The 14,767-nt window shown below is 43.0% G+C and overlaps 1 protein-coding gene across 4 annotated transcripts in view; it reads left to right on the forward strand.

Moving 5' to 3' along the window:
- Positions 1–14,767, forward strand: part of mdga2 (MAM domain containing glycosylphosphatidylinositol anchor 2) — a 514,926-nt gene that overhangs the window by 282,232 nt on the left and 217,927 nt on the right. For 2 of the 4 annotated variants that reach the window (XM_062968720.1, XM_062968722.1), the window contains exon 4: positions 4,172–4,380. In XM_062968720.1, coding sequence (XP_062824790.1) covers positions 4,172–4,380 — 209 coding nt within the window. The remainder of the gene's footprint in view (positions 1–4,171; positions 4,381–14,767) is intronic. The other 2 variants (XM_062968721.1, XM_062968723.1) reach the window with 1 other exon arrangement.

Genomic DNA, 14,767 nt, shown 5'->3' on the forward strand with positions numbered 1-14,767 from the left:
TTTAGAGTAGCTTGTGGGTTTCATTCTAAATGAGCACAGAATACGTTATCATCGGCATATTGGAATTCTATAACAGACATTGTTGTGACCTTCATTTTGACTTTCAGTTTGCTAATTTTAAGTAGCTTGTCACCTGTACGATAGATTATTTCCATCAACAAGGTGCAGTATCATAGAGATGAAGATGGAAAATAGGGTCGGGGCAATAACACATCCCTGTTTGACACCTGATTCCACTTTAAATGGGTCACGTTTAGAGTTGCTGCCAACATTTTCATCTATTCCATCATCAATGCCTATAAGTCTGTATCTACACTGTATCAGTGCAGTTTGAGACCAGTTTAGCTGCCGTGGCTCAATGCTGTGGAGTCCTGGGAGTTGTAGTTTGGTAAGGGACCAGGCCTATTTGTCAGCAAAGGCCAAAGGCCTTGCAAAACTACACCTTTCATGATATCCCTTGCAGATATAGGAGTTGCACTCTGTATTGATTTATATCCCACTTTTCACACAAAAATTGGGACTCAAAAAGTATTTGCAGGATTTAAACCAGAGCTTGACATTGAGATTTTGCTTTGCCAGGTTGCTTGAGTTGAGATGGGAGGGGGAAACATGCATTTTCCTTTGCCGCTTCCAGTGTATTGAGGGTTCTTATGAAACAGAAACGTGTCCCTTTTATAAGCTCTGTGCAGTTCCTTACAAATATATCCCGTGGAAAACATGCTAAAGCCTCGGGGTCTGCAAAACAGCTGCTCAGGGTGACAAATGCTGAATTGCATCCCGTCGCTCTCGCTGGATTAAGAGGAATTTTCCCCGCACAAACGGGACTCCCACACAAATTGGGCATTATTGCTTCAGCAGCTTTCCTTGGATCAAGCTGGGCTTGAGAAATGACATTTCAGGCTGACAGATTTGCCAATATTTTGTGCACACACACACACACACACACACACACAATTTCCTTAACTCACATGCACTAGGAATCTACGGCTGTGTTCTATTTTGTTGCAGAATCCACTCCTAGAACTACATATGCAAGGTTGGCAGCCTGCAGCATTTGTATATCATCTATATATGTCTGTGTATATATTTAGTTTTTCACTTGTTGCCACAGATTTAGCTATGAATGGAAGAGATGTGTTTCTATTTTGATGTGTTTTTAAAGCTGCTTTTAGTCTGTGTTCCTTTTAAATATCATTTCAGTCTAGCTGTGTTTTCATTTATGCTGGCTCTCTGTACCCACAGATTCTACAACTTGAATATATATATATATATATATATATATATATATATATATATATATATATACACACACACACACACACACACACACACACACACACACGCACATATACATATACATACATACACACATACATATACATGCATATATACACAGTAGAGTCTCACTTATCCAACATTCGCTTATCCAACGTTCTGGATTATCCAATGCAGTTTGCCTCCTGCCCCGATCCACAGCTGTTTCTCTAGGCAGCAAGCATTTAACTTTTTATGGATTTAATTTCCAACAATGTTGCTACTGAAAGTTCGTTTTATGCAATTCTATCTTTATTTGTTAGTAGCCAACTTTTTTTAGTCAATGTTTTCAATATATTGTGATGTTTTGGTGCTAAATTCATAAATACAGTAATTACTACATAATGTTGCCATGTTTTGGACTGCTTTTTCTGTTGATTTGTTGTAAAACATGATGGTTTTGGTGCTTAATTTGTAAAATCATAACGTAATTTGATGTTTAATAGGCTGTTCCTTAATCCCTCCTTATTATCCAACATTTTCGCTTATCCAACATTCTGCCGGCCCGTTTATGTTGGATAAGTGAGACTCTACTGTGTGTATATAATCATCCAGAAAGCAAACGTTGGTTTTGTCATTTTCTTTAATGGACACTATTTTGCAATGCCACTTTTATATAATAGGACATGAGCATCCATGGATTTGGGTACTGAAGTGGGGTGGTGGTCCTGAAACCAAACCCCAAGGGCTTATTGATATAGATAGATATGTATGTATACATGAATGTATATTGAATTTCTGGGAGGACAGAGTGCTGGGCCAAAATTAATCAAATCAGTTCCAACCGGAAGAAGTGTACGGTGCTACACTTTGGTGATGGAGGACATTCGGCTTCAAAACAGTCCATTTGTGAAAGAGATCTTGGAGTTTTGGAACCCTTCTACACTACTATATGATCCAGATTATCAAGGCAGATAATCCACATTACCTGCTTTGAACTGTATTATATGAGTCTACACTGCCATATAATCCAGTTCAAAGCAGCTAATCTGGATTGTATATGGCTGTAGAATGGGCCTCTAATTCTGTGAAGGCTGTATCTTTGGGTGGAAGGTCACACCAGCCTCTTTTGATTCCATTTCTGAATTAAGCTGCTGATTTTATACAGCTGTGTAGAAGGGGCCTTAGTTGACCTCAAGCCGAACATGAACCAACAGTGTGATGTTTTGCAACTATAAAAAGGCCAATGCAATTCTAAGCTGCTACATTAACAGGAATCTAGTTATAGTCCCACTTAATGCTGCTTTGGATAGAACTTACTGGGAATAACCTTGTTCTCCGCAAAGCAATTCAAGAAGGAGATGGATAAGGTGAAGGTGTCCAGAGAAGGGAGACACAAATTGTCAAATAATAATACTTTATTTATATTCCGCCCTATCTGTCTACCCAAGGGGACTCAGGGTGGATCACAGTACACATACACAGCAAACATTCAATGCCAGTTTTGGGCAGACAGAACAGAACTGACAGGAAGGAGGTATGTTGTGTTTTAAGTCCAACTTTGGTGCCTTGGAGGTTGTGCTCAGATTCAGCCACAGGGGGTGCTGTTGCTCCATTCTCTATGACGAAGAGCCATCAGGACTTCCTCCTTCTTTTGGTCACCAGCATTTTTATAGTGTCGTAAAATACCTCCCATGCTAAATTACTGGTATCTAACTTCTCTACTTACAGCTCAGCTGTTTTTGAACTGTTTAATAATAATAATAATAATAGTAATAATAATGATAATATAACATTATTCTTATCCCGCCACCATCTCCCCGAAGGGACTTGGGACGGCTCACATGGGGACGAGCCCAACAAAACACAGGTTAAAAACAGTACATGAATTAAAACAATATAAACTGAATAAATATACAACAGCACAAAACACATAAAGCACAACAATTACAGTAGGGTCTCACTAAACGGGCCAGCAGAAGCTTGGATAAGCAAATATGTTGCATAATAAGGAGGGCTTAAGGAAAAGCCTATTAAACATCAAATTAGTTTATGATTTTACAAATTAATCACCAAAACATCATGTATTACAACAAATTTGACAGAAAAAGTAGTTTAATATGCAGGAATGTTATGTTGTAATTACTTTATTTACGAATTTAGCACCAAAATACCATGATATATTGAAAACATTGACTACAAAATGGCTTGGATAATCCAGAAGCTTGGATAAGCGAGGCTCGGATAAGTGAGACTCTACTGTACTTTAAAACCTGACCGCAAGTACAGCATATTCGGAGGGTGACTAATGCAGGACTCTAAGTAGGGTTCGTGGGAAGTACAGGGACAATCAAAGATAGGGGCAAGAGGAGCGATCTCATCAAGACACTGGAAACCCAGAAAGGTGAGGAGTGGAGATTATGTGCAATGAAAATTTGTAAACAACTGCCTAACTGGTGGGACTGTTCACTCAAAGGCGCACCGGAACATCCACATTTTGGATGTTCTGGAAAGTGGACAACGAAGGTGCCAGTCTGATCTCTGTGGGAAGAGAGTTCCAGAGCCGGGGGCCACCACCGAGAAGGCCCTCTCCCTCATCCCCACCAACCGTGCTTGTGATGGAGACGGGAGCGAGAGAAGGGCCTCCCCGGAAGATCTTAAGGCCTGTGTGGGTTCATAAGAGAGGAGGTGATCATGGAGATAAGCAGGTCCTGAACCACTTAGGTACACAGTGAGCAGGGCTTGACAGTCGAGTGCTCACCCCAACCGGGCTTCGAACTGGCCATCTTTCAGTTGGTAGATCTTATTACTGCTGGCAATTCACCAGCTGTGCTAACATGTGTCTTCCTTCCTTCCTTCCTTCCTTCCTTCCTTCCTTCCCTCTTTCCTTCCTTCTTTCCCTCCTTCCTGCCTCCAGACCTGGATGACCCCATTGTGACGGTGCACCAGAGCATCGGCGAGGCGAAGGAGCAGTTCTACTACGAGCGCACGGTCTTCCTCCGCTGTGTGGCCAACTCCAACCCACCCGTGCGGTACAGCTGGCGCAGAGGGCTGGAGGTGCTTCTCCAAGGGTCGGACAAAGGGGTGGAGATCTACGAGCCCTTCTTTACCCAGGTAGGAATCAAGGTACAGTCCTGTTTTATTCTTCTTATTATCATCATCATCATTATGAATTTCACAGCCCAGAATGGCAGGCGGAAGAGGGAGGGAGGAAGCCTGCTTTCTGGATTCCTAGATACAAATACATTCAAATTACAATAAAAGAGATTCCACTTCAACATTAGAAGTTGACTATGAGAAATAGTCAACAGTGGAACATGTCGTTTTAGGATAGGTGTGTGTTTTATAGTTCTCCAATCATGTCCTCCTTGGCAAGCTGCACACTGGCAAGCAGAAAAAGCCAAATACAAATACAGCAAAGTATAACTGCAATGTTCTGCTCATTGTTTAGAAAAAACTCCGATTCTGTTTTCATCCAAATTCAGGAGACTTGATACATTGCTCTGTATACAAATATACAAACACAGATCAGGATCCCCTGATCCTCAGTCAGTCAATGGCTTATACAGTGATATATTCACAACATAGGCAACAGACACCGTCAATGAAACACATGAGCAAAAGAAATCAACAAGAGAAATCGGCAAGAGAAATCTGCCAGTCTGTCAACCAGGGACAAACGATTGATGCCACCCTTTGTCATGAATGTCACATGGTCATAACTCAATCTTTTCAGTGTGTCCCTTATGTAAACATCATTACCAACGTAAACATTTTGCTGGTGTGTGATCACATGTCCATTAGAACTGTATTTTACACAATAGAATCACTGCCAATGCATTTCTGTCTAACAGAACAGACTCTCTTGGTGGGTGTTGGGCTCTCCTTCTCTGGAGATCTTTAAACAGGGTTTGGATGGAGATTTTTCAGGATTCCTTTAGTTTTGTATTCCTGCTTGGCAGGATGGATTTGGACTAAATGACCCTCGAGGGTCACTTTCAACTCCAGTGGAACTGACTGCCTTGCAGGGACTCTTCTTCCTTGGAGACTTTGAAGCAGAGGCTGAATGGCCATCTGTCGGGTGGGACTGGATTGGGTCTTCTTGCCAGGCAAAAAGGGGTTGGACTAGATGGCCATTGAGGTCTCCTCCAAACCTGCATTTCTATGATTCTGTGATATGATACCTTCATGCATATCTCCCCCGGGCCATAGAAGGACCTACCAGGAAACTGCTTCCAATGACATTGTTGTTCTTTTGAGCCTTAAATCAATTCCGACATAGGACAGCCATCCATTGAGTCATCAGGTCTTGCATATGGATCTATGCACAGCAAAAGTGGGTGGATTGAATGGCCCTTGTGATCCCTTCTGATTCCAAGACTCTCTAATTCTGTGAGTGCCTGATCTTTGAATGGAGGGTTACATTCTTGCTTCCATTTCTGAATTAAGCTGCGATTTAAACAAAACAAGGCCATGCAAAAATGTACATTTGGCTATCTATTTTTGAACAGAGTTTCTTTGGGAACCAAATGCCATATGTTATCCCAAAATAAATGTGTTTTGTCACATATTTTGAGCTAAGAGTTGAAGTGGATAATTCTGCTGGTTTTATATAGCCACTGATTTAAGGTGTATCAAGACTGTGGAATGAATGCACTTTGGCCCCAATGTATCTTCCATGGCTCAGTGCAATGGAGTCCTGGGAGTTGTAGTTTGTCAAGGCAGCACCAGGGCTCTTTAGCGCAAGACCTTGCAAACGGCCCTCTGCCTCGCCTCCCCATTCATCCCCATTCATCCGTGGCGCGTCTCCTGGGATTGAGCCGTAAGCGCCACGGAAGGAAACAAACGAGACGCCTCTGAGTGTATCGTCAGCGGCCGGGCACAGAACAACTTGCAACTTTCATAGATAATTCTCAATTAATGGCTTGGAAAGGCCGCATCACGTCTTGCCTTTATTACACTTGACAGCTTCATATTGCTCAGAATCGCCGGCAAAAACCTTGCAGGGAAAATAATAGGCCGGCTGGAACGGACGGGGCTCTGTTTGTTAGACTTCTCCCATTTGAAGAATTGCATAGGGTTTTTCCCCCCTTCTTCTCTGCAATGGGGCTGGATTAGGCCACCTGTGATGACTCATGGGCCATGTAGTCCCGTTCCTAGCGCTGTTGAGACAGATGAAGAGGAAAACTTGGTTTTTCCACCGTTTCAGCCAGAATTGGAATTTTCCCAGCCAGAATTGGAGCCCTTGCACCTGCAGGAGGTTTGCCTTCCAGAAATCTGCCAAACAAGCCCTGAGTCAGAATCACCCCCATTTTCTCGCCGTAGTTATTATCAACAACAAAAAGGAGTTCAACAGGCTAATCGCAGAAGCCTGAGAATCGCAGCCAGGCATTCAGCTGATTAAGACTGCTTTCATGAGAACCTTTAGGGAGTCATGCATCTGGACACAGAGATTGACTTTCGGTTCTGGTTCCCCAGAGAAGTGTTCTTTGGTGGGAAAACGAGACCCTATTTAGGTTCCTTGCCCCGTAGGAATCTTGCGGAGTCAATTCGTCAGCTACCGGAGTAGGTTGTGTGTGGACAGCGCTACTCCCGTTTCCAAGCCTTCGTTCCTGTTTCCAGCCTTGTTTTGCTTCGCGGACCTTGCCTTGCTACCTAGGACTCAGCCTTGCTTTCCAGGACCTTGCCTTGCTTCCCGGACCTTGCCAAGTGTTTACCACGGATCTTGTCCCTGTTCCTCGTTCCTTGTTGCCTTGAATCAAGCTTTGTGTACCAAGAATCAAGCTATTTCCTTGCCTTGCCTAAGTTTCATGGACTAAAGGACCTTGTCATCTCCCCTCACCTTGCTTGGCAAGTGAGTGTTTCGGTTACTGGATTACAACTTTGGACCTTACTATTTCATATTGGACATTGTTTTCCTGGACTATATTTGACCTTTCCTGAAAGGTCATCTTCTGAACTATATTCTACACTTATTTTTATTGCCTTTACTTATTTCCTTAATAAAGATATTAGATAGATTCTGGCCTCTGTGTATGGTTATTGGTGCTCTGCAGCCTGGGTCGTGACACCACCTCAATAGAGTGGATCATGAAGGTCACCCAAAATGATCCAAGGCCTGGAAACCATGGATGTCTCTGAGAAGCAACTGAAGGAGCTGGGGATGTTTTGCTTGAGAAGAGAAGGTTCAGAAGGAACTTGAGAGCCAGGGTTAAATATCTGAGGTTATGTCACACTGAGGAAGGAGGAAGCCTGTTTTCTGTTGCTTTGAAGACCAGGACACAGCGGAGCAAAGGATTCAAGCTCCAAGAGGAGAGATGCCACCTGAACATTAGAAAGAACTTCTTGACAGCAAGAGATGTAGTTGGATCTACTGCTGCCCTGGAGTCTGACGGAGTTTTCTTTCTTCTCTGAAGGTTTTGAATCAGAGGCTGGATGTCTTTGTGCAGTATTTCCAATATTTCAAAATGTTTTTGAAATTTTTGCGCAGAAACTATGGGTTTGTGAAACTGTATTTTGCTGCAGAAAAACACATATTTTTCAAACAGGACACAACAGAGTGATTAAAGAAAAGCGTATGTGCCTGAATATTAGGAACAACTTCTCTGGAGGTTGGATGGATGTCTATTGGGAGGGTTTGGATGGTGTCTTCTTGCAGGGCAGAAGTGGGCTGAACTGGATGGCCCTTGGGATCTCTTCCAACTCTAGCATTATGGGAGTCTATGAGGAGGGGGCAGGCTTGTTTTCTGGAGATTCGGACACAATGGACCTATAGAGTCTAACCAATAGGGCTTGGTTGCCTCCAACATCTTGAGATCTTCCTTGGAGCCACTCTTCTGTGTATGGTTTTCAAGTGAAGTCTGGTGGAGAAGAGGAGCCTGTCTGTATGTATATGGACTATGGGGGCATCTTGATTGGCCAGAAGCAAGGATGTTGATCCCAAGTGGAGTCCTCCAGGTCAGCATCTCTGAACTGCCTCAGGAGCTGCACCTCATAAAAGCAACATTGGAACCAGGCAAGGAAATGCAGGCTACATCTTCTGGACCTGCCATAAAAACATGAAACTGTGGATAATAGTGATAAAAGTCAAAGGATGGAGGACTGGGCCTGTTCTGAGGAGCAGGCTTTGAGAAAGGCTCATCCTGCAAATGGAGACCTGCTCCCCTAATCCGAGGGCGCAATTACCTTGTCAGAAGTGATTTGGGGGCCTGGGATTTAGTCTCCTCCCGTCCACATGTGCAAATTGCATTTTGTTTTTTCTAATTTGCTGGAAACAGACACCAAGAGGCCGGCTGGTGCTCTTTAAGCGTTTAATTAAAAGTGAAGGGCTGCTTGTGAGCTGGGATTCCTGGCCTAATAATGCCGCGATACGGAAATGTTTATTATCATCTCCTTTATTAGATAGGTTCTTCCTGGGTTATGCGACGTGTCACGTTGAATTAGATTCTGTTTGGGAAAGTGTTTGGTTTTCCAGGATCCCGCCTGGTCTGCATTTTCCGCTCCGATTTGAAAAGCAAATCAAGCCGCCCGGTTGATAAGGGAAGGCTTATCGCTCACCTTTCTATTTTTATCAGAGGTCGGCTGGAATGAGGGGATCTCCTTTGGGGACAGTGGAGAGACTGGAGGAGGAGGTTATAAAGGGAGTGTTGCAATCAAAAGTTTAAGGACTTCCTAAATATCTGACCTCCTTCTTGTTTGCTATTCTCACACTCCTTCGAACCCTGAATTCCAAATGGCCAGCTCGATCTAGAGATTCCGTTTCATCAAGGCCAGCCAGCTTGTTAGTGTCAATCTGCTTGCTATCAGACTGAGAACTGTCCTCCTTTTCTGAGTCAATTTCCACCTGGCTAGTTTCAATATCATCAACACCATTCCCTGCTGTGGGAAAGACTCCCTGTTCCTCATCTTCTATAGCAGGAACACTCTGAACCTGAATCCCATAATTCCCATCAGAGTCATTTTGAACCTGAATCTCATAATCCCCATTAGAGTCACTCTGAGGTTCCAGCTGAGTCACAACACCTGGCTCTGGAACGCTCTTCTCAGAGAGATTAGGCAAGCCCCTTCTCTATCTTCCTTCTGCAAGGATCTGAAAACCTGGTGGTTCCTACAGATCTTTGAGCAGGACTAGTCCTTGGCCCTTCCCAGCTATGATGCCGCTCAGCACTTTATCCGCTTCCTGGCTGTTAGGAATTGTGGGAGTTGAAGTCCAAGCCACTTGGAGGGCCAAAGTTTGCCCATGCCTGGTCTATACTGACTATATAATTCAGTTTCAAATTGCATCTAGCCTTAGGGACGTATGTTAAAGCTATGCAAAACCTGGAGTAGTTTCACTGTCTCAGGGTGCATCTCCACGGTGGAATTAATACAGTTTGACCCCACTTTACCCAGCATGGCTCAGTGCTATGGAATCTTTGGAGTTATAGTTTGGTAAAGGACCAGCATTCTTTGGCAGAGAGGGTTACACACCTTGCATTATTACAACTGGTATTCCATACCATTAATCCATGGCTGTTCAAGTGGTCTCAAATTGCATTAATTCTATAGTGTAGATGCACCCTCTCTTCTGATGTGAGAAAACCAGAAGCAGAGTGGATGTTTTGCATGCTGAAAATCCTTAGCATAGAATCATTGAATTCTTCCTAATATTCAGGCGTATTTGCTTTTCCTGGAGTTTGAATCCATTGCTCTGTTGTGTCCTTTTAGTGCATAAAAATGGTGTTGCTCTGCAGTAAAATCATAGATTAGTTGCACAAACCTATCATTTGTGCACAAAAACGCCTGTGTTGCTGTGAGTCTTTCAGGCTGTCTGGCCATGTTCCAGAAGCTTTGTCTCCTGACATTTTGCCCACATATCTGGCAGGCACAATTGTCTCTATGACCTTAAAGTAGAGGTGTCAGTCAGTGCTGGACAACACTATTCAAGATATAGATAGATATGGATATTAAGTGGGAAGGTGTCCAGAGAAGGGTGACCAAAATGGCAAAAGGTTTGGAAACTATCAGTCCCTTTGAGAAGCAGATTGATATGTTGGAGATGTTTAGCTTGGAGAAGAGAAGTTTTAAGTACAGCAGAGTTTCACTTATCCAACATAAACAGGCTGGCAGAACAAAGCGAATATGTTGGATAATGAGGAGAGATTAAGAAAAAGCCTATTAAACATCAAAATAGGTTATGATTTTACAAATTAAGCACCAAAACATCATGTTATACAACAAATTTGACAGAAAACATACTTCATTACACATTAATGCTAGGCAGTAATTACTGTATTTACGAATTTAGCACCAAAATATCACAATGCGTTGAAAACATTTGACTACAAAAATGTGTTGGATAATCCAGAATGTTGGATAAGTGAGACTCTACTGTATTAGAGAGACTGCCATTTGGAGGAAGGGGCCAAGACAATGGCTAGAGAGCAACAGATTCACATGAAAACAGATTCCACTCTAAATCCTGACAGACCTGTTCAGTAGATGGATGTGCTTCTGCCTTGGAGTCTCTGGATGTTGCAGAACAGAAACTGGATGGTCATCTGTCAGAAGAGCTTGGAGAGTGTTGTCCTACCTGGCCGAAGTTCTTCTCCAAATCTAGGAATTTAGTATTTTAAGGACTTTCAAGAATGGGGTGGTTGGGGACTCTCCATCTCTGGATGGCCATCTGTTGGGAGGGCTTTGATTGTGTGTTCCACTTGCTCCGCTTCTGGGTCTACAACATGACCTGTGGTGCTTTCAGCCACCTCTTTTTCTGGTGGAGTTTCCTTCTCTGGACGTTGCAGAGCAGAAACTGGATGGTCATCTGTCAGGAGAGCTTGGAGGGTGTTGTGCTACCTGGCAGAACTTCTTTTCCAAATCTAGGAATCTAGTATTTTAGGGACTTTCAAGAATGGGGTGGTTGTGGACTCCCCATCTCTGGAGATCTTGAAATTGAAGTTGGATGGCCATCTGTCGGGAGGGTTTTGATTGTGTGTTCCACTTGCTCTGCTTCTGGGTGTACAATATGTCCCGTGGCGCTTTCGGCCACCTCTTTTTCTGTGGCTGGGGGCAAGCAAACCCAAGCATTGCGTCCCCCTCCCTCCCCTCCGGACCACGTCGTCCACCCCCATTATCCCACATTGTAATTGCGGAGCCCCATTATGAGATTACGTTTGCTGTGTTTATGCTCATTAAGTCATTAGGCATAATAAGCCTAATTACACAAATTGGCTTAAAAACCATAATATTTTTTTTTTTGGACAAACGATAGGAATGTTCTCGGCGTGGATTAGGCTCGGATTGCGAGATCGGAGCTAGATTTGAGGCGGGAGGCGGAGGAACAGATGCAGGCGATGCACCCCAGCAACGCAAATGCAGGCCTTGGAAAACTATAACTCCCATCATTCCATTGCATTGATCCATGGCAATTAAAGTGATGCCAAACTGTGTTCCCTCTCCAGTGTACATGCATGCATCCTTAGGAAGGCTTCCATTTCCTCTGCAGAGTAATCCGATATTTTGCATTTGTTGCAGAGCATCAGGATTTAATTCAAGGTTGTGGAATTGAGAGTTGTTCATTGCTAGTGTGCATAGCTGCACATGGGCCATGCATTTGTTGCAGAGCATCAGTATTTATTAGTTCACGATTGTGGAATCAAGAATGGTTCATTTTTACTGTGCATAGCTGCACATGGGCCATGCATTTGTTGCAGAGCATCAGTATTTATTAGTTCACGATTGTGGAATCAAGAATGGTTCATTTTTACTGTGCATAGCTGCACATGGGCCATGCATTTGTTGCAGAACATCAGTATTTATTAGTTCACGATTGTGGAATCAAGAATGGTTCATTTTTACTGTGCATAGCTGCACATGGGCCATGCACTTGTTGCAGAGCATCAGTATTTATTTATTCAAGGTTCTGGAACTGAGAGTTGTTCATTGCTACTGTGCATAGCTGCACATGGGCCATGCATTTGTTGCAGAGCATCAGTATTTATTAGTTCACGATTGTGGAATCAAGAATGGTTCATTTTTACTGTGCATAGCTGCACATGGGCCATGCATTTGTTGCAGAACATCAGTATTTATTAGTTCACGATTGTGGAATCAAGAATGGTTCATTTTTACTGTGCATAGCTGCACATGGGCCATGCACTTGTTGCAGAGCATCAGTATTTATTTATTCAAGGTTCTGGAACTGAGAGTTGTTCATTGCTACTGTGCATAGCTGCACATGGGCCATGCATTTGTTGCAGAGCATCAGTATTTATTAGTTCACGATTGTGGAATCAAGAATGGTTCATTTTTACTGTGCATAGCTGCACATGGGCCATGCATTTGTTGCAGAACATCAGTATTTATTAGTTCACGATTGTGGAATCAAGAATGGTTCATTTTTACTGTGCATAGCTGCACATGGGCCATGCACTTGTTGCAGAGCATCAGTATTTATTTATTCAAGGTTCTGGAACTGAGAGTTGTTCATTGCTACTGTGCATAGCTGCACATGGGCCATGCATTTGTTGCAGAGCATCAGTATTTATTAGTTCACGATTGTGGAATCAAGAATGGTTCATTTTTACTGTGCATAGCTGCACATGGGCCATGCATTTGTTGCAGAACATCAGTATTTATTAGTTCACGATTGTGGAATCAAGAATGGTTCATTTTTACTGTGCATAGCTGCACATGGGCCATGCACTTGTTGCAGAGCATCAGTATTTATTTATTCAAGGTTCTGGAACTGAGAGTTGTTCATTGCTACTGTGCATAGCTGCACATGGGCCATGCATTTGTTGCAGAGCATCAGTATTTATTAGTTCACGATTGTGGAATCAAGAATGGTTCATTTTTACTGTGCATAGCTGCACATGGGCCATGCATTTGTTGCAGAGCATCAGTATTTATTAGTTCACGATTGTGGAATCAAGAATGGTTCATTGTTACTGTGCATAGCTGCACATGGGCCATGCATTTGTTGCAGAGCATCAGTATTTATTAGTTCACAGTTGTGGAATCAAGAATAGTTCATTTTTACTGTGCATAACTGCACATGACCCATGCATTTGTTGCAGAGCATCAGTATTTATTCGTTCAAGGTTGTGGGATGGAAAGCTGTTTGTTGCTACTGCACATGGTCCACTCAGCTACACATTCAGAGCATCAGAGCTCACAACTGAGATGGCGTTTTGCAAGCTCCATGCGTTTCCATGGGCGCAAAGTTACACTCCGCCACCTTGATGTAAGATCACAACTCTGTCGTTGAATAAACCAACAGAACAGCGCTGTTTTTGGGTTCAGCCTGGATCCCAGAAGGATACCGTACGTTTGAAAGATCCTGAGTGGAATGAAAACAGGATGCTTGCCATAGATGTGGGTAAAATGTCAGGAGAGAATGCTTCTGGAACATAGTCACAAAGCCCGGAAAACTCACAGCAATCCAGTGATTCCGGCCATGAAAGCCTTTGACAACACAAAGCCTATTGATTCTGGCTGGGTGAAGTGTCCCTCTGTCATGTAACTGGGAAAGAAAGGGAGTGAATTGGATTGGCTGTTGCTAGGTGACATGAGAGGAAGGAAGGAAGGAAGGAAGGAAGGAAGGAAGGAAGGAAGGAAGGAAGGAAGGAAGGAAGGAAGGAAGGAGAGAGAGAGAGAGAGAGAGAGAGAGAGAGAGAGAGAAAGAAAGAAAGAAAGAAAGAAAGAAAGAAAGAAAGAAAGAAAGAAAGAAAGAAAGAAAGAAAGAAAGAAAGAAAGAAAGAAAGAAGGGAGGGAGGGAGGAGGAGGGAGGAAAGAAGCAAGCAAGGAAGGAAGGAAGGAAGGAAGGAAGGAAGGAAGGAGGAAGAAGGAAGGAAAGAAGGAATTAAGGAAGGAAGGAAGGAAGGAGGAAGAAGGAAGGAAAGAAGGAAGGAAGGAAAAAAGAAAGAAGGAAAGAAGGAAGGAAGGAAAGAAGGAAGGAAGGAAGGAAAGAGAAGGAAGGAAAGAAGGAAGAAGAAGGAAGGGAAGAAGGAAGAAGGAAAGGAGGGAGGGAGGAAAGAAAGAAGGAAGAAGGAAGGAAAAAAGAAAGAAGGAAGGAAGGAAAGGATGGAGTGAGGGAGGAAAGAAGGAAGGAAGGAAGGAAGGAAGGAAGGAAGGAAGGAAGGAAGGAAGGAAGGAAGGAAAGAAGGAAAGAAGGAAGACAAAGGAAAGGGATAGGAAATAAAAAGAAGGAAAGGAAAAGGGAATATTATGAGGGCAGGAAAGAAAGAAAGAAAGAAAGAAAGAAAGAAAGAAAGAAAGAAAGAAAGAAAGAAAGAAAGAAAGAAAGAAAGAAAGAAAGAAAGGGAATGAAATGAGGAAGGAATGATGGAAAAGAAAAAAGAAAAAGGAAGGGGAAAGGAAGGAAAGGAAAGAAAGAAAGAACAAAGGGAAGGAAGGAAGGAAAGGTGTATAAAAGGAAAGAAGAAAGAGAGGCAAGAGAGAGCAAAAGTATGATGGAAACAGAGGAAAGAAAGGACAGACTCACAAAGAGAATGCATACCTGAGCAATGGCAGG

The sequence above is a fragment of the Anolis carolinensis genome, chromosome 1, assembly GCF_035594765.1.
Source record: "Anolis carolinensis isolate JA03-04 chromosome 1, rAnoCar3.1.pri, whole genome shotgun sequence".
Classification (NCBI taxonomy): Eukaryota; Metazoa; Chordata; class Lepidosauria; order Squamata; family Dactyloidae; genus Anolis; species Anolis carolinensis.